The following is a 19451-nucleotide window of genomic DNA, read 5'->3' on the forward strand; positions in this document are numbered from 1 at the left end:
AATCGCCCAACTTCAGTGCCTGACCTCACTAGTGCTCATGGCTGAATGGAAGCAAGTCCTTGCAGAAATGTTCTAACATCTAGTGGAAAACCTTCCCAGAAGAGCGGAGACTGTTATAGCAGCAAAGGGGGGACCAACTACATATTAATGCCCATGATTTTGGAATGAGATGTTTGACGAGTAAGTGTCCACATACTTTTGGTCATGTAGAGTATTTTGATGTAATTTCACCAAAGTGTAAACATCAACTAAACAATATGATTTGGATCCATTCAAGATAGAGAAAACCACGACAAGCCAAACTGTCAACATTTGATTTATAAGAGCAGCTTGTAGATTTCCACACTAAGAGCACCAAGAGCAAGTACAGTACCAAACAAGCCAAAGAGTAATTGTTTGTCTTTATCAGTACCTCACTTTGCAGGTGCAGCCCCTTGCTGTTATTTGTAGTGCCTGGTTAAAAGAGTGAGCTATTAGCCATTGTGCTGAAGGCTAAACTTTAAACACTGATGCCATTAATGTGTGCTGATAACATTTGCATATCCCAGACTAAAACAAACTTGCTTCAAAACAATGAGTCACAAATACACTAACCGGTCAAAAGTTTTACAACACCACTCATTCCAGGGTTTTTCTTTATTTTTACTATTTTCTACATTGTAGGTTAATAGTGAAGATCAAAACTATGAAATAACACATATGAAATCATGTAGTAACCCAAAAAAGTGTTAAAACAAATCAAAATATATTTTATATTTGAGATTCTTCAAATAGCCACCCTTTGCCTTGATGACAACTTTGCACAATCTTGGCATTCCCCGCAACCAGCTTCATGAGGTAGTCAACTGGAATGCATTTCAATTAACAGGTGTGCCTTCTTAAAAGTTAATTTGTGGAATTTCTTTCCTTCTTAATGCATTTGAGCCAATCAGTTGTGTTGTGACATGGTAGGGGGGTATACAGAAGACCAAGTCTATCATGGCAAGAACAGCTCAAATAAGCAAAGAGAAATGACAGTCCATCATTACTTTAAGACATGAAGGTCAGTCAATACGGAACATTTCAAGAACTTCGAAAGTTTCTTCAAGTGCAGTCACTACAAACCACCACTCAGGCTATGATGAAACTGGCTCTCATGAGGACCGCCACAGGAATGGAAGACCCAGAGTCACCTCTGCTGCAGAGGATAAGTTCATTAGAGTTACCAGCCTCAGAAATTGCAGCCCAAATAAATGCTACACAGAGTTCAAGTAACAGACATGTCAACATCAACTGTTCAGAGGAGGCTGTGTGAATCAGGCCTTCACGGTCAAATTGCTGAAGAGAAACCATTACTAAAAGGACATCAATAAGAAGGAGAGACTTGCTTGGATCAAGAAACACGAGCAATGGACATTAGACCGGTGGAAATTTGTCCTTTGGTCTGGAATCCAAATTGGAGATTCGATGGTTTGTGGCGACTGCACTTGAAGAAACTTTCAAAGTTCTTGAAATGTTCCGTATTGACTGACCTTCATGTCTTAAAGTAATGTGGCTTGAATGGCCACACACTCACTTCATAAATAATTATCGATATGGGCATTAAATTGTGAAATACGTCCGGGGTTTGATACCTTGTTCACATGAATAATACAACTTTGGTTGAGTAGCAGGATGACGATAGTAGACAGTGGTGTTCAGTTTCTCTGTTCCCGAGGTAAGTGGGGGTCAATGAAACTGCTGTTTCCTTATTGACCGTCTTTCACGTGTAGTCTTTAGGGTTGTTATTTTCCCCCAATCTATTTCCACTCCCATGGGTGGGAGCCCTCCAGGAAGCAAAGTTATCAGTGTTACCGATGGGAAAACTACCTCCATGTAAACTAGGAGAGATGCTAATAAACAAACTGCTAAACACACACACCTAGGGAATAGAGTTGGACAGTACTCAGGTGAAATTTTCACGTGATGAATTCACTATTTACCTATTTTGCAGACACCTTCACCTGATACCACCTAAGCTTCTAGATGTACAAAACAAACCATGCTGCATTGCAAGCTGAAACCATTATAATCAATATTGAAAGCAGTTAAGAAGTGAAGCTATGGTCATTTCCTAATCAATTTCATTTCCTAATTTCTTAAATTGAATACAACTCAAATATTTTTGGTTTATGATGTCATAACAATATAATTTTATACAGTTAATTTAGATTTACACAAACAGCTACACTATGTAGTAAAAATAAAGGTTACCACTTTATTTGATGGTATAAAAATGGACAGTTATTTATAGGAATTACATGACAACATTGTAATTAAACACAATAATAACCCATGAACCACTCATAGGATATCCATTAAAATAAACACCATAGGCACCACTTGGTACAAGTTAATAACCAATCGTTTTTTAATCTTTTACAAAAAGTACCAGTTCAACAGAAAGTACCAGTACAACACATTTCCTAGTAAATACCAGGTAAATACCAGTGGAAACTACCATCAAATAAAGTGTTACCAACAATGTGCTGTTGAGGTTGGATGTCTATATGACATTCCTCCAACCATGTATTTATGATGTTTATAACATAGCTTATGATATCAAAAAACTAGGAAACAACTAATTAAGCATGAGACAGGTACAGGCCTACTGCTCTCCATTGACCAAAACTACCAACACATGGTTAAGGCTACACGTTAAAGAAATAACCTGTGGCGGTGAATCCCCAGCATTCACTTCATCAAAATGTCCTCCAGTAACCTTAAGTGTAACCTTGACTGTAGTTTATGATCGACAATCAGCACTCTCATTGGCTGAAAAAACCCCACAAGATCTGTCAAAGGTTAACATGGTCATAAAACATGTAGCCCTATGCGCCAAACTGAAAAACCTTTTTATCAGTATTCATACCTCATTGTCACGATATGTAACCAACTAGTACTATGGCACACAGATACACGGTGGAGGTTCGACTTTGAACAATAACCAATGCATTGGTGAATGTATTATACCATCCTTATTATACTGTCATCTAAAACCATTAGCAAAACTACTTGTCAATAGTGACACGTGTATTCCAAAACATTGGGTGATGACTAGGGCTGTTACGGTGACCCTATTACCTCCACACTGGCGGTCACCAGTCATGACCATAGTTAAATTCCACATGACCGTTTAGTCATGTAACTAGGCTTCTCCAAGCCCTGATGCTGCTGATGGTCATTAGTAGCCTACCAAACTTGCTAACTGCCTGGTACTCAGCTCTCTATTGTGCCTCTAATCAGTCTGACATCAATGCAAATGTTTTTCAAAAATCAAATCAAACACTTCAAGAGAACCCATGAGCTCATGTTGCATAACATTTCTATAGGCTATGCAATTGCGTGAGAAAAGAGTTTTGAAGCCCTCTATTAAAAAGAGGAGGATCCCATCAGTTTTCTATAGGCTAGGCCTACCCTATTTATTTATCAATTTTCCTAATATTAAGCACATTGCTTCACTTTACAACAGGAGTATAGCCTACCTGGCTGGCATGAAAATGAACCACGGGAAAAGAGTCCTTCATTCGCTATTTAAGTGTATAGATGACATGTATTCTTTTCCCCCTGCCCCTGTTCCGAGACAGGTGCATGATAATGGTCCATTCTAAATCAAAACTAATTTCACACATATATTTATTTAGTATATGTAAATACAGCTTGTGAATGATGTATTATCACTTGTGAATGATGCCCAGCATGTGCAGTAAGACAAGAAACAAGCCGTGCCTTTTTTGTTGTTGTTGCGACTTTTTCAAATCATAGTCGCACACCTCATGTAGCCTAGCCCATCGACCTACAGTATGTTTGTATCACTAGCAAAGTGGCCAAATAACTTCTTAAAATTAAGCACATTAATCCATTTTGCAACCGGTGTAGAGCCTAACTGGAATACATAGGCGGCGCGTGAGTTTCAAGTTTGGGGAAGATCATTTTCACCATAAAAATGCACCTTTATAATAAAAGCATTACATGCATAGTGGCATTTGCTGTCACTTTTGAGAACAGTGTTTTCCCACTAATTGATTTAATTTTGGAACATTCATGCTTATAGCGTACTGCCGTGTGCGTGTTGCTGCGCTTATAATGTGAAGAAATAGCCTAATAGTTTAACATTTTGGCTAAACGTTCTGATCTGTTTCATCAGCCTCGTTGCTTTTAAAAGGTTTTTGGATGCGAGTGGTTGTATTCATTTGGGCTCTATTGCATTCCACAACTGTCCCAGAGCTTGTTTGGAATATTTATTTATTGCACAGAAGGACAAGTTGACCAATATAATAGGTCAACTTTTATACTATGGGGGATAGTAGATTGACATAAGCTAATGCTTGTAAGGAGTGCGCTGAGTGTCGGGAAGCAAGTACAGGGAGTAAGTGTCTATAAACAAAACAATAAACACGAAACACAAACAACGCACCGACATGAAACAGAGTCAATAACACCTGAGGAAAGAACCAAGGGGAGTGACAGATATAGGGAAGATAATCAAGGAGGTGATGGAGTCCAGGTGAGTGTCATGAGGCGCTGGTGCGCTTGACGATGGTGACAGGTGTGCGGGATAATCAGCAGCCTGATGACCTAGAGGTCGGAGAGAAAGTATACATGACAGTCCCCCCTCCCCGACGCGCGGCTCCAGCCGCAGGACACCGACAAAGGAGACAAACTCGGGGATCAGGTGCAGATCGGTCACCCCTGCTGTAGCGTGGAAACCTGTCACGCCGGCTGAGGCGTGGGAACCTGTCGAGCCAGCTGGGGCGCGGGAACCTGACAGACCGGCTGAGGCATGAGAGCCTGACGAGCCAGTGGAAGCAGGGGAGCCTTGCGATCTAGCAGAGGCATGAAAGCCCGACGAGCTGGCTGAGGCAGTGGAGTCTGGCGATCCGGCTGAGGCATGAGAGCCTGTGGCGGCTCCCAGACCCGACGTCATTTACACTGACACCCCTTAGGTGAGGTGTTATTCTGTAATGAGTGTACTGAGAGTCGGGAAGCAAGAACAGGGAGTGAGTGTTTTAATAAATAAACAAAACAATAAACACAAAACACGCACAGATATGAAACAGAGTCAATAACACCTGAGGAAAGAACCAAGGGGAGTGACAGATATAGGGAAGATAATCAAGGAGGTGATGGAGTCCAGGTGAGTGTCATGAGGCGCTGGTGCGCTTGACGATGGTGACAGGTGTGCGGGATAACCAGCAGCCTGATGACCTAGAGGTCGGAGAGAAAGTATACATGACAGTGCTTTTGCTGTTCGTTAGTCATAATCATTTTGTTGGCTGACGTAAAATAGGCTAAATGTGGACAGTTCTTCTAGCATCTTCAATATGCACCTATTCAATATGCTCTAATGATTCCAAGAATTCGAATTCGATAAGCACAGTTGCGTCGCCAATGTGTCAGTCTTCACTTATAGCCTAGAGGCACGCTGAAAGGCCTGTGAAAAGGACCCGATCATGTGATAGGCATTGGCTAATAAGAATTGAGATATCTGAGAGAGCCATGTGAGTGAGAGGTGCTTCGGAGCACGGCAGCCAGAGGAAGGGAATTATAATGATTATATTCAGCCCAAGAGCACCACGGCCACTTTGGCAGCAAAAGGCATGGATTTTTTAGGGGGCATTACGGCCACACAATGGGGATGCCGCCAGGAAATTCAAGACCTGGTGAGATTATTATCAAGTACTTGTCAAATTGTAAATGAGAGACTGATGAAGTGTGTGCAGCCTGCACAAGAAACAAATCAGAGCTCATGCCTTTCATGCAATTTTTTCAAATCATAATTTGAGTCGCATCATACAGCCTTGAATGTATTACAAATCAAAACATATAGCTCAACGTTTGTTTCACAACTAAAGTTGCATAAATAACTCAAAATTAAGCATATAGGAGGACCTGTTTCTTTGTTTGCTCAACACAGAATAGCCACATCTGCGCACTTCCTTGGAAATCGTTTGGAGAAAATATCCTTTCTATGTTATTCAGCTATCTTCAATTGTATTCTTCATACTATAAAATAATAAAAATAATGCCATGTAATTCTAAGCAAATCTTGTCTGCTAAATGAACTAGTGTAGCCCACAGCCATATCAGGGCCTAACATAAGGACAACTAGACTACATTTTTCTTCATAACATGTTTCTTTAGACCCGTCTAAAATAAATAATGGACTTATTGTGACGGTGTAGGCTATATTAAATGGACTTAGACATTTTAAATGCAGATGTTCCAAAAGGTCTGCATCAGTGGCTTGTTGGCTATGCGTGGAAGCCAAGATATGCTAAATGTGTTTATGTTAATTAACGGTCAATTACCATGAGCCCGGTAATTGCTTGACAATCCCCAGCTGACAAAAATGTCATGATTGCCACAGCCCTAGTGGGAGTGTTTCATGGTTAAACTACTGTTCAGCCAACAAACATCAGTATTAGCCTTTTAGGAGATAAGGATTTTTCATCATGTGAAAAACCTGTAGCTGATGTAAGATGAACAACAACATAAAATGCAGCAGGCCAAAGTAAAGGGATCATTTGTTAAACAGCACTCTTGGAAATAGCTTTTGACAACATCACTGTCTCAGTCAAGGAAACAGGCTTGAGCCGGTCTGGATTTTTCTGTCACTTATCAGCAAAGCACTTATTTTGACTGTGTTGTAATCCCCCAGTCATCTACAGAGGGAGGATAAAAGTCTTAAGTGCTGACCCAAATTCATATGTAGGCCTATAGACAAAACACAAGCTAACAATAAGAAAGATACCCTCTAATTATAGTCTTTATAAGGGTAAGACACTGATAAACCACATAACATTTGAATACATGTTAAACTTGCTGAATATAGACTTCAGTGTTGAAATATATCACGAATAAGGCTGGCATTTGGATTCCCAATAGATCATAGATGTTTTGAGATTAAACCAAGACCATTGATGTTTGATTTGTAGTCACAATTAGGCTATTGCCATTTCTGTCTTTACTTGTATAAATCCCTCACAATGTTACACATTGAAAACACGCCATAATAGTGTATGCTCAGCAGCTCTAATGATTCCAAATAAAAATAGTAATAATTATACTAGTTATTGTGAGGTCACTTTTAGGGGACATGGCCATGGCTCATCATCAACCTTGATCCCTGTGCTAGATAAGGGATGTCCCAATACTTAGTCATTCAGACTGAGTTACACCCTGTGCCCATTTCAATATGACCCTGTGATGTTATTCCACCATCCCCACACTCAGTTTGTGTGTGTGACATTTCTATCGATCATTTCAATAGAAATGTCACACACACAAACTGAGTGTGGGGATGGTGGAAGAACATCACAGGGTCATATTTAAATGGACACAGGGTGTAACTCAGTCTGAATGACTAAGTATTGGGACATCCCTTATCTAGCACAGGGATCAAGGTTGATGATGAGCCATGGCCATGAGCCACAAACATATGACCCTGTTCCTGCTGAATGGAACATGCGGTACATGACGTACCATGAAATGGTGGAAAAAGTACAAAATTGTCATATTTCAGTTAAAGTAAAGATCATTAATATAAAATGACTCAAGTAAAAGTCACCCAGTAAAATAACCCTTTGACCCCCCACCCACTTAATGGACTCAACATATAAACCAACATCACACCTGAGAGCGTCAAGGGCAAACAAGTCTTGGCCTGTTGCAGCTTGACCTCAAGAAGCTAAAAGTCATGGAACAGGTCTACAGGTCGATTTAAATGTTTGCCACAGAATCTCTACGCAAACATGACACCAAGGTACCATTACAAAGGCACAAACTGTTACAGTGCAATGGGTTCATATCAGTTTCTGTAAAGTCAAATAGTGTCTAGTTTAAAAACTGAATTTTCACCTAGTTTCATGGTAATTCTCTGGTAATTAACAAGTACACATAGTGACTCTGTGTACAGACACACATTACACTGTGGCAGTTGAAAGAATGCAATTGTGACTCTTAAAATAGTACACAGTAAATGGAATGACCACCTACGCATGAAATGTGAAACTAATTATTACAAGGTAAAAGTAAACCATTGACATTAAACACAATGGTGGATGTCAAAACACTAGAGTAGCCTATAACCACTGCAGGGGGTGGAATTATCCTCAAAGATGTGTGTTGCCTGGTCTCCAAATTAGAATCCACAAGGAACGCAGTGTTCTGGCTGGATTGATATTCTTAGTAACATAACATGCACCACCCACTGCTTCCTTCCGGTCTGTTATGAGTTGGAATTCTTGGGAACATGTTACTGTAGGGAATATTTGTCTCTGGACTGCACTGTTGTCCTCTCACAGAGGGTGGGGAAACAGGCCCTATCTGGAATGGCCCAATGTGCCCTCACATCTGAGGTTACTGCCCTCCCTGAGACTACATGTACTGAGAAGGGACAGTTAAAATGTATCTCTTGCGCCAATAAGTTTGAAAAAGTAAACTTATACTGAACAAAAATATAAATGCAACATGTAAAGTGTTGGTCCCATGTTTCATGAGCTGAAAGAAAAGATCCCAGAAATGTTCCATACACACAAAAAGCATATTTCTCTAAAATTATGTGCACAAAATTGTTTACATCCCTGTTAGTGAGCATTTCTCCTTTGCCAAGATAATGAATCCACCTGACAGGTGTGGCATATAGGATGATTAAACAGCATGAACCTTACACAAGTGCACCTTGCGCTGGGGACAATAAAAGGCCACTCTAAAATGTGCAGTTTTGTCACACAACACAATGCCACAAGTGTTTTGGGGGAGCATGCAATTGGCATGCGGACTGCAGGAATGTCCACCAGAGCCATTGCCAGATAACTGAATGTTCATTTGACTACCAATAGCCCCCTCCAATGTTGTTTTACAGAATTTGGCAGTACGTCCAACCTGACTCACAACCGCAGACCACGTGTAACTACGCCAGCCCAGGACCTCCACATCTCGCTTCTTCACCTGCGGGATCATCTGAGAAGCCACCCAGACAGCTGATGAAACTGTGGGTTTGCACAACCAAAGAATTTCTGCACAAACTGTCAGAAACCGTCTCAGGGAAGCTAATATGCGTGCACGTCGTCCTCACCAGGGTCTTGACCTGACTGCAGTTTGGCGTCATAACCGACTTCAGTGGGCAAATGCTCACCTTTGATGGCCACTGGCACACTGGAGAAGTGTGCTCTTCACGGATTAATCCCCATTTCAACTGTACAGGGCAGATTTTAGACAGCGTATATGTCATCGTAGGGGCGAGCGGTTTGCTGATCTCAGTGTTGTGAACAGAGGTCCCCATGGTGGTGGTGGGGTTATGGTTTGGGCAGGCAAAAGCTACATACAACAAACACAGTTGCATTTTAACGATGGCAATTTATGCACAGACATACCGTGACGAGATCCAGAGGCTCATTGTCATGCCATTCATCTGCCACCGTCACCTTATGTTTCAGCATTATAATGCATGGCCCCATGTCGCAAGGATCTGTACACAATTCCTGAAGGCTGAAAATGTCCCAGTTCTTCAGTAGCCTGCATACTCGCCAGATATGTCACCTATTGAGCATGTTCATGATGCTCTGGATCGACGTGTACAACAGCGTGTTCCAGTTCCCGCCAATATCCAGAAATTTCACACAGCCATTGAAGAGGAGTGGATCAACATTCCACTGGCCACAATCAACAGCCTGATCAACTCTATGCGAAGGAGATGTGTCAGGCTGCATGAAGCAAATGGTGATCACATCAGATACTGACTGGTTCTGAGCCACACCGCTACCGTTTCTTTTAAGGTATCTGTGACCAACAGATGCATGTCTGCATTCCCAGTCATGTGAAACCCATTAGTGCTTAATGCATTTATTTCAATTGACTGATTTCCTTATATGAACTGTAACTCAGTCAAATCTTTGAAATTGTTGCATGTTGCATTTATATTTTTGTTCTGTATAAAATTCACTTGGCCTTAATGTTGGTAAATGTGGAACAACAAGTTATTCTGTTGAAGGTAAGGTAGTCCAAAAGTGGAACAAGTTATTCCTACAAAAGCAAGGCAGTCCAATGCAAGATTAACAGCTTAACTGACACAAACAATGAATGTGCTTTACATTTGATGGCATGACACAGTGTACCATGTGGATGAGATGTGATCTCAGCCCAATGGCCATGCAACTCTGGGAGTGTGGGACTGGGTTCAGAGTTTACATTGAGGTGGCCTGTATTACAGTACTACTGGAACTGGGCAAACTCCCTCTAGAATTTCCTAAAGCTATGCTCTGGCCCTGCACTACATCTCAGGTCATATTAATCCACAGTACAAGTGCACCATTTGATTCAGAAGTAAATGGACTGCGTAGAAGAGTAGTCTCTCCATTCTCTCTGCTGTCACAGATAAACTTCTGTGTCAGCTGACTTCTGGGAAACTGTTGCTTTTTTAAGTATCAGGGGCGGGACTTAGTTGGCTGTTGCTAAGGGGAAGTGGAGAAACTTTCAGCTAATCTTCAACTTTGCTTTATTGAAAACTGCAGTTAAAGCCAGCCCTCTTGTAGAAGTTACATAAACTTGCAAACAGCCTAAATCCCAATCTTGTTAAGAAAAAGCTTTTTTTGTGAGAGAAGCTTTAGTGAATTAAAGATAGTGAATTGATTTTTATAAAAAATGTAGCTTTTGGCCTGTTGTGGTTATAGTCTGAGACATTTTCTTTTCTCACAACATCAAAACTCCATGCTTTCATCATACTCAATGATCAAAATGTTCCTTGATGTTAAAGGTAGGCCTGAATGGAGAGGGTAAATCTTCCACATTCCAGAAAGAGATAATGAAGGCTACAAACGAATTAAAGCATGTAAACTACAAAGTATTTGATGGCATAGAAACAAACGTGTTTACAACATGCTCTAAACCTGTATAACTTTACAGGTGACAAACCTCTGCTGTGCAGTGTTGACTTTATGCACAGGCAGGAAATGGCAAGAGAGAATATCTAGTGCACTACCTATTTTTCTTTCCTCCGGTAAAGTCTGCTTTAACATACTGTAGGTAAACATGCCTTCAAAAGTCACATTTATAGAACGCTCTCCTTGCAACCACTGGGTGAAGAGAAGAACACCACAGATATGCTAGTAATCCACTCCTGAGCTACAGGTATTTGATTCTGTGTTGGTGGTTGGCTAGTTTCACAGGTGTGACCAGGCAGAGATGAGGCATGATTAAGAACACAGTTATTATTATACAAAGATACCAAATGTACATGTATGTTAACAGAGTTTTCCAGTCTGGTCCTTGTGAGTGCATATGAATAGATGCAAATAAGGTTTTATATGACACACATTTATTTCAAAAAATGTTATGCCTGTATGATCAAGCATTCTAAATAATCATAAAAAATAGGTCAGTGTGTGCACTAAATTGGCAGGTATGACAACATGTCACCTGACTGAGCACTTCAGTTACATGGCAGTACAGGCTCACAAGGGAAGTGTTCATATAGCAGATTCACCCATATACAAGTACATATTGCACGAAGACAGTGGGCACGTAGATATTAGGGGGAACCGTTAGTCTGCGAAGTCCTCCTGACTTCAGAATCTGGAAAGTCTGTCTTTCTCACTCACACCCACATGGCCATCAACTCACAGCCCCCCGAGCGCCACCCCCTTCCAAAACAACTGTTGGATTTTCTCATCCAAAACAACTTCAGGATTTTTGTCTCCTTAGCTGTCTAACACTTGAGTCGCATCAGGAAGTCTAGGGCTGCGTAGGGTGGATCGCCTGAACACTGAAGTATGTGTGACGTGAAGCCAATCTGGTACAAGTTACACTGAAACTTCCTTGCCCAACCTTAACAATGTGCCTGGTCAAAATGAGTAGGACTTTCATGAGAACTCAGGCCCAGCTCCACGAGCGGAGAAAAGGGGGCTTAGCCCCCTCAGTTGAAACTTGTGCCCCCCTCAATTTTAGTTTTATGTCCCAATATAAAAACAGCTAAAAAGTTCAAATGATTGATTGACAGGTTGGTGCAAAATTTGTATCTCTGCTGCATTGTGTCAGCACAGTTGACAGAGCACACTGCGGTGTGTGTAGGGGGCCATGGAAAGCCACTGGGGTGGTTAGGTATGACTCCTTTGGGTTTCCAGAAAAAGTGGGAAAAACATCTCATCTGTGGTAGTTCTCTAATTTATTTTTATTTTTTACAAATATTTTATTTAACGAGGCAAGTCAGTTAAGAACAAATTCTTATTTACAAGGACTAGGAACAGGACTGCGTAGGGTGGATCGCCTGAACCTTTAAGGGCAGGGTCAAGTTTACTATTGAAGCTGCGTCACTCATCTCTGCCTCACACCCCACCACCAGAGTTTAGTTAGCTTCTAAGCTAGCTGTGAAAAACGTCAATATTATTAGACTTAGCCTATTTAGTTAGCTCAAACCAGCTAATCTGCCACTGCCACGATGGATATTATAAATTGGCTTTGCCAAAGTACTCAAAGCCAAAGGGAAAAGGAGAGCAATGACCAGCAGCAGCATCAAACCACCAAGGCCACCGCCAAGCCCAGCAGCAATGATGCTACCGAGTTCCAGCTAGCTCCGTGTGCAGAGCCTACCCACCCTTCCACAAGCTCCACCAGGATAATGGCTCCACAGCCCCATTCAACTCCGACTGTTCCTGACGATCTTTGAACAGAGGAGCCAGCCTAGGTTAGTCTACACTCTTAGTAAAAAAAAAAAAGGTGCCATCTAGAACATAAAATGGTTCTTCTGCTTTCCCCGTAGGAGAACCCTTTCAAGAACCCTTTTGGGTTCCATGTAAAACCCTTTCCACAGAGGGTTATATATGAATACCAAAAGGGTTCGACCTTAAACCAAAAAGGTTTCTCCTAAGGGGACAGCCAAAGAACCCTTTTGGAATCATTTTTTCTAAGAGTGTAGAATCCTACCCTAGCCACGGGTTTTCTGTCCAAAAACATTCATTTAATAGCAACTGGCTCATAGAAAGACAGTGGCTGGAATACTCGGTTAATGCAGAATTTAATATAATTCCAATGTAAGAATCCAAATGGGTATAGCTACATATCGGTATACATTTTATTATGGTTTTCTTTGTAGATTATTGGTTTTTGTGGTTGTTAATGGAACTGTACATATTGGAAATGGGTTTATGGTAGGCTGGCATTGCTGATTACATTGGTCGAGTGTATTGTGCTATGTCACAACGTGTTGCTGTATTAATGAGTGGCATGATTTTCAATGTCTGAATCGGTCCTATAGGCCTATTTGTTTGGCAAGAAAGCTGTTCATGGTTGCGTTTCACTGTACTAGGCTGTAGGCTATATTTTGGTTATTTAGATCTCCATTCACCTTTTGTTTACTGTTAATACGAGCCTAAATATAGTTATTATAACTTTATTTAACTAAGCATGTCAGTTAAGAACAAGTTCTTATTTTCAATGACAGTAGAATGAGATTTTTACCTTGTCAGCTCGTGGATTCGATCTTGCAACCTTCCGTTTACAAGTCCAACGCTCTAACCACTTGCCGTGCCATGCGATTATCGACCTGATATTTAGTTTACTAGGCCTACTTGGTACTGTTGTTTTGTTCTGTTCGCATTCACAGTTTTGTTGGTATTCTAAGCCAAACTGCTATTCAGTATTTTTGTTTGCTTGCATGAATAACTAGGCTACTACTTTCAGCATGTGTACTGCTGCATTCACATAGGCTGTTGTAATAGGTGAATAACCATATCGATCTTGTAGCCTATATTCATTACCAAAACGGCCTTGCTTTAGTCTAGGACGCTGTCCATTGTATTGTGCTGATACAACGCAGCGGAGATAGGTTGGCGGGAAATCTGTAGCCTGTCATTTCAAAAGCGATGGTCTCGGAGTCTGGGCATTTGAACTTTATATTTATTGTGGCATAGCGTGATATAAATAGAATATAATTCCAAATGCAAGAAACCCACAAAATTATGCCCCTCACGATTTCAACTGCCCTAAGACTTCCACACACGTCAGCAGAACTTGGCTAGATGAACTGAACGAATGTCCTCGCATACACCCTTAAACCTTTGCTAGAAAAACGAGAAACGTGGCAACACTGTTTGTCCATCTTGAGACGCTATAGCATATATATATATATATATATATATATATCCCAAAAATATGGGGGATTGGAAATTATGCAGACAATTACATTGATGGAAGCAACAATCTATCCGCAATATTAAAGCTGATCCACCCACTAAAATTATATATACACACACACTCAATAGTCAGAATTGATCTAAGATGACTGAATACATTTTTCATTAACTTTGACGTTTCTGCAAAGTTAATATTTTAGTAGTGTAATTTTACATCAAAGATGTTTGGTGCAGTATTTCTTAAGTCATTTTTGGGGGATGAAAACAAGTCGTTTATCGTTGAATGACAAGCACGTCATTGAAGAATCCCTACTGTTGACCAATGACTAACAAAAAAAGCGTAGACTTCGGCTATAAAAATTCGGGTTGCCGCGAGAAAAATGTTGCACAAACTGACGAAAAAACCCTTGTCGACGATAAAAAAAACTAAAACGTCATAAGCACAAACTGTTCCGGATGGGAAGCATGCGGATGCCTTTAGACACTTTATCCTGCCGCCGTGCCTGTGGGAACTACTCTATACCTTAAGAAAAAATATCCGCTGTGTGAAATAACAGTTTAGTTACGGTGTGATTTGTGCTTACTATCAATCTATTTTTATGGTGTAATATGTGGCTGCCTCAGCTTCAGGCCTGGCCAATTCTGGTCCTCGCCTGATTTTCCCCCATCCCTAGCAAACACACCTGATTTGAACTAATTGCACTTAACTGAAGATCATGATTAGTTGATTAGAGTCAGGTGTGTTAGCTGGGACTGGTTCAAAAGTGTGACACCGGTAAGGCCCCTGAGGACTGGAGTTGCCCAGGCCTGATGCAGCTAGTGCCTGGCAAGGCCCACTTGATCTAGCCCTTTGGTGATGGTAACCACAGTGGTTGCCAACTTCATTAGCAGGAGGATTAGGGGAGGTCTGACGTGAGCATTAGTCACCATGGAGAGGGCCTACTATGATTCCTCATAAGACCTCTATGGGTGTGTGTTTGTGCTGTAACCAGAGACGACAAAGGAGATCTGAACAAACAGAACACTGAGTGATCATTAATGACTAAGCGCAACATAAACCTTTGAAAGGGTTCCCTTAATTGAGGCTTGATATTGCTGCAGGTCTCCTGCACAACAACCTTGTTCGCATTAAATTAGATTAAAGTACATTTACTCTAGCATATTGTTTCCATACCACTTTTCATTACCAAAGAAAAGCCGAAGTACGGCATGCTCTGACACAGGTAATGTGAATTTGTTGCAAGATTAGCCTAGGTGAGAGTTCTACAGTGATGTCATTTTCTCATTGACAACCTCATAAGTTACACATATTACATTTGGAGAACTGTTCTTATGAGACGGAGTGCAAACAAAAATGAACTAAAATTTCCCCTCAACTTCCGTCACTACCCTGTGATATCTCCAACTTCCCTCGGCCCAGCAGACGTCAAACAATACCTGCTCTGTGGCTGATTTCCATAGCTGTCTAAAAGCATGCGTGATTAGATTGTACATTGATGACCTATGCTTCCTTCCGCCATTAGCCCCCCATCTGCGCCAGTTCTCCGTATGCTTCAAGGGAAAGCGTTATCTACAATAACCAGTCTGGTTCTGACCTTTCTATACATCAGTGACAGACACATATGCAAAAAGAGAACAGTGGTATTTCCAGGCTGTCGCTCAAATCAGTCATTTTATGGCCTATGTGCAAGAGGGTTTCAATGTCGTGTCACTTAAAATTTGCATATTATTAAATAAATTGAGACTGGATGCATTACACCTGTGGCACTCAGATAAAATACTGCTTTGGTATGCAGAAGCAATTCTCAAGTTGGTAAATTGTGAGCAACAAAGGATGTGGTTAATATTAGCTCCAACTGTTGAAACGCTATGATTGTGGTGTAGATAGAGCTGTCAGATGCAATTCGTGGAAACATCTCTAAAGCGTAAAAGGTGGTCACAGCCATTATGCAACATTGTAAAAGATCTATGGACTGCTGCTAACTTACTTTAATGGCACCCAACTGGTTCTGGCAGTCTTAATTTAATAATTATGTTTCTGACAACTGAAGTTGCAGCAATACAATCATGACACATATAGGCATGGTTACCACAGAAGCTTCATTTCTAGGAAATAACCTCACCGAGTATGTCCAGGGGGTATGGTGTGAATAAACATTTGACTGTCTGTGTGTGTGTGTATAGATGACTATGTACAACACAGGAATTTATTTGTGCATGTGGTTACTTTTCATCACCAGAAACTAGCACAGCGCAAATGTCACTGCTGTCTTTTCACAACCCCCCCCCTTCTGAGAAGTAGTCAAAGTTGACAGCCAAACTTCTGCTTTGAGACAATTGCTGACACAAAGTGAATAAAGTCACATTCTTTATTCATTGCAGTCACAAAAGTTGCATGATTTCATCCTTTAATCATATAACTTCAGGAGACTTAAGGAATTTGTCAGCAAGATGCATCAGGAGGGTTAGTGCTAGTTTGTTAGGTGAAACTGCTGTACACATTTACAGTCCAGACAATCTTGCCTCTATTGAACCAATGTCAGATCCCATTTGCAATCTTTAAGCTCATATTTAAAACGTACACCTGTGAGCACATTTCATTAACATGGATATAACTTGGAAATGAAACACTTCAAATACAAAATCAGCATAGTCTTGAGAATGGAATTTTGAACTGACTTTCAAATAGGTTCCCCCTTCCCCCTCCCAGTGAAGCCTAGTGCAACAGCCACAAGATTTCCTTAACCAGGAAGTCACATTGCATCCACGCAAATGCATTGCCAGGCATGACTGGCAAATCTACCCCAAGGATCAGCAATATGGACTTACGAATGGTGTGTAGGCGAGATGACATGCGTGTAAGGCAATTAATTGCATGTAGAATACAGTCTTCCCTGCTGTAAGAACTTTACATTTTCAATGCCCATAAACTGGGAATACCTTAGTTGAATTCTAAGGCCCTCGCTGGTCAGTTCAATGCAGATTCTGCCTTTCTTACACCAATCCCTGTTTGTACATCTATGACTAATATCACAAGGAATAGAAACAAGTCATTTGAGCCAACTTTATGGTCAGAGGCAGAACTTTGCCATTGTGAAGTATAGCTATTAGCTAGTGCTTTTCCATCTTGATTACTTAAAAAAAAAAAAAAAAAAGTTGGAAATTTGCAGATTAATTAACTGTTTCTGTACTAGCCTAAATTCAACTATACATTTATTACAAAAATAAAATGTCTGTACTTTTTACATTAAATAAAAGCGCCATTTAACAAGTCCATTAGATTTAAGTAGTCAGATGAATATATTTGGAGACCATTACGACAACTACCAAATATCCTCAAATGGCCACTAAAAAATAATAAAAATAAAACAGCACCAAAACATGATGCGGAAAAAAGCTAACTTGAGCTTGACACCAAAGCACTGTCCCAATTCAGTCCGTCACTATAATCCAACAGACTGACCCTCTTCTTTGACTAAACAGGACATCATTGGGTAGTCATTCCAATCATGGTGATATTAAGGATTTCAGAGAACTTGCGGGAAAAGTCCATTTTCTTTGTTGAAAAAAGTAACAGATAAGTCTTTCATAGTTCAATTCACCTGATCAACATGGCGAGCGTTGCCCCAAGCCCAGCAAATCCAGCAAAGGCTATGAGGGCGTTCCTTACTGAGGACTCTGGATCTTGCACATGAAAGAACTCAACAAATCCATTCTGAGTAAGAGACAAAAATACAGAGTTAGGTTTATGATTAGCTACTGAACAAGTAGGCTAAATAACATTAACTGTCCTCATTTAGATTTGAAGATGTGAGCCAGTGACTCATGGGCCACATAGAAGACTCACCCAAGCATTGTTTTTGACCAGCCAGTCCCTTTGGTCAGAGAGGAGGTATGTGGCGATGTTTTGGCCCACCAACTCAATGCAGTGTCCCCTGCCCATCTCCTTCAAGCGCTGGCTCACCACTGCTCCAAATGCCACCAGGCTGGCGATGCGACCCCAGTTCGTGGTCCCATCACTGAACAGGGTCTTGGCCACAGAATTGATGAAACTCATGTCGTCGCTTCGGTCATCGAGTTCAAGTTTGGCGATCATACCTAAAAAAAATAAGTCTGAGTAAAACGAACTAACCACATTCCTGAATATTGCTCTGTTATTAACCAAGTTAGCCCATTATGAGCTCAATACCACCTTTTAAAAACAGACTATACAGATATTTAGCTAGCTAGTGATTTGGATCTATAGGAGATGATTACTGTAAATCTACGTACCATTGTATGCGTATTGGTGCTTCGCTATTATATCCTTCACCACTCGCGTCATCGTCGTAAGAGCCTTGCTTTGCTTCCAACGAGGCGGAGACAGTCCTATATAGTCCCCCAATAAGTTTTCAATTAGTTGTCTTGTATCATGTTCTAATACTTCATCGCCCGATGGACAATTCGATAGTTCAGGCCCACATTCTGAAGCCATCTGTGGAGTGCACGGCAAAGAACCGTCAGAGTCGTCATCGTTGCTTCGGTCTGACATATGATTACCCAGGACGTTGCTTTTCACGACATTCACTCCTAACTTCGTGGGTCGTGGTGGAGTGTCGCCAGTCCCATTACCCAAGTCAGTATCCACTTTTGACTTAGGTGACGCCCCAGCACATACAGTCTCGCCGAAATAGCACAAAGGGGTACCAGCAGGGTACGAAGAGCCTCCGACGACTCCATTTTGAAAATTCAAAATCGTAGTTGTGGCTCGTGTAAACGACAGACTCATCTTGACTTAACCTTTAGATAAAGAAACGAGAGTTTGAAAAAATAAAGGTACGCTTCCAGCAGTTATTTTGCGAAAAGCTAGCGCTTAGCTACTTTGTTGCTCAAATGTCCCCCATAATTGACTGCTAACTACAACAGTGAGCCCGAAGAGGAAATGACCAACCTTTTGTCGTGTAGTTAAGAGGGAGGAGAAGTGGGAGGGACTTCGATGACTTTCGACTCAGCCTCCTCCATTGGGTCTCCCATCTTGCTTGAAGTAGTTTTACAATTCTATCTGGGTTGGTTTTCCAATAACATTCAGATAAATACCTCCACGAAGAGAGGATATAAAAATGCATTTCTCTGCATTGAGCGGTACAGATAAATAGCACATTTTTATGTAGACTGCTGTAGCCCTTCAGAGACCATTGATAGTGAATGCGGAGTTCTGCTGTCCCCTAGTGGCCAATGACGGGTTGGGATATAGACTAATTTATCAATATATAAAGTGGTGATCATAGACTGTATGTAATTTATCAACATATAAAGTGGCGGTAA

The 19451-nt window shown here is 41.0% G+C and overlaps 1 protein-coding gene across 1 annotated transcript; it reads right to left on the bottom strand.

The window, feature by feature from the left end:
• Nucleotides 1-16502: 16502 nt before the first annotated feature.
• On the bottom strand, nucleotides 16503-19082 carry LOC106580904 (induced myeloid leukemia cell differentiation protein Mcl-1 homolog). Its single transcript, XM_014162443.2, has 3 exons — nucleotides 18420-19082; nucleotides 17995-18245; nucleotides 16503-17862 (listed from the first exon to the last, which is right to left on the bottom strand). The coding sequence occupies exons 1-3, from the start codon at nucleotides 18913-18915 to the stop codon at nucleotides 17746-17748; spliced, it is 864 nt and encodes a 287-aa protein (XP_014017918.1). The 5' UTR covers nucleotides 18916-19082; the 3' UTR covers nucleotides 16503-17745.
• Between the last annotated feature and the right edge of the window lie 369 nt (nucleotides 19083-19451).

This window comes from Salmo salar, chromosome ssa02 (assembly GCF_905237065.1).
Source record: "Salmo salar chromosome ssa02, Ssal_v3.1, whole genome shotgun sequence".
NCBI classification, from domain to species: Eukaryota; Metazoa; Chordata; class Actinopteri; order Salmoniformes; family Salmonidae; genus Salmo; species Salmo salar.

Coding starts and splice junctions, on each gene's coding strand:
- LOC106580904 (XM_014162443.2), bottom strand. CDS start 18,915: ATGAGTCTGTCGTTTACACGAGCCACAACTACGATTTTGAATTTTCAA. Junction 18,246..18,419: donor GCACCAATACGCATACAATG/GTACGTAGATTT, acceptor TATTTTTTTTAG/GTATGATCGCCAAACTTGAA. Junction 17,863..17,994: donor TGGTCAAAAACAATGCTTGG/GTGAGTCTTCTA, acceptor TCTCTTACTCAG/AATGGATTTGTTGAGTTCTT.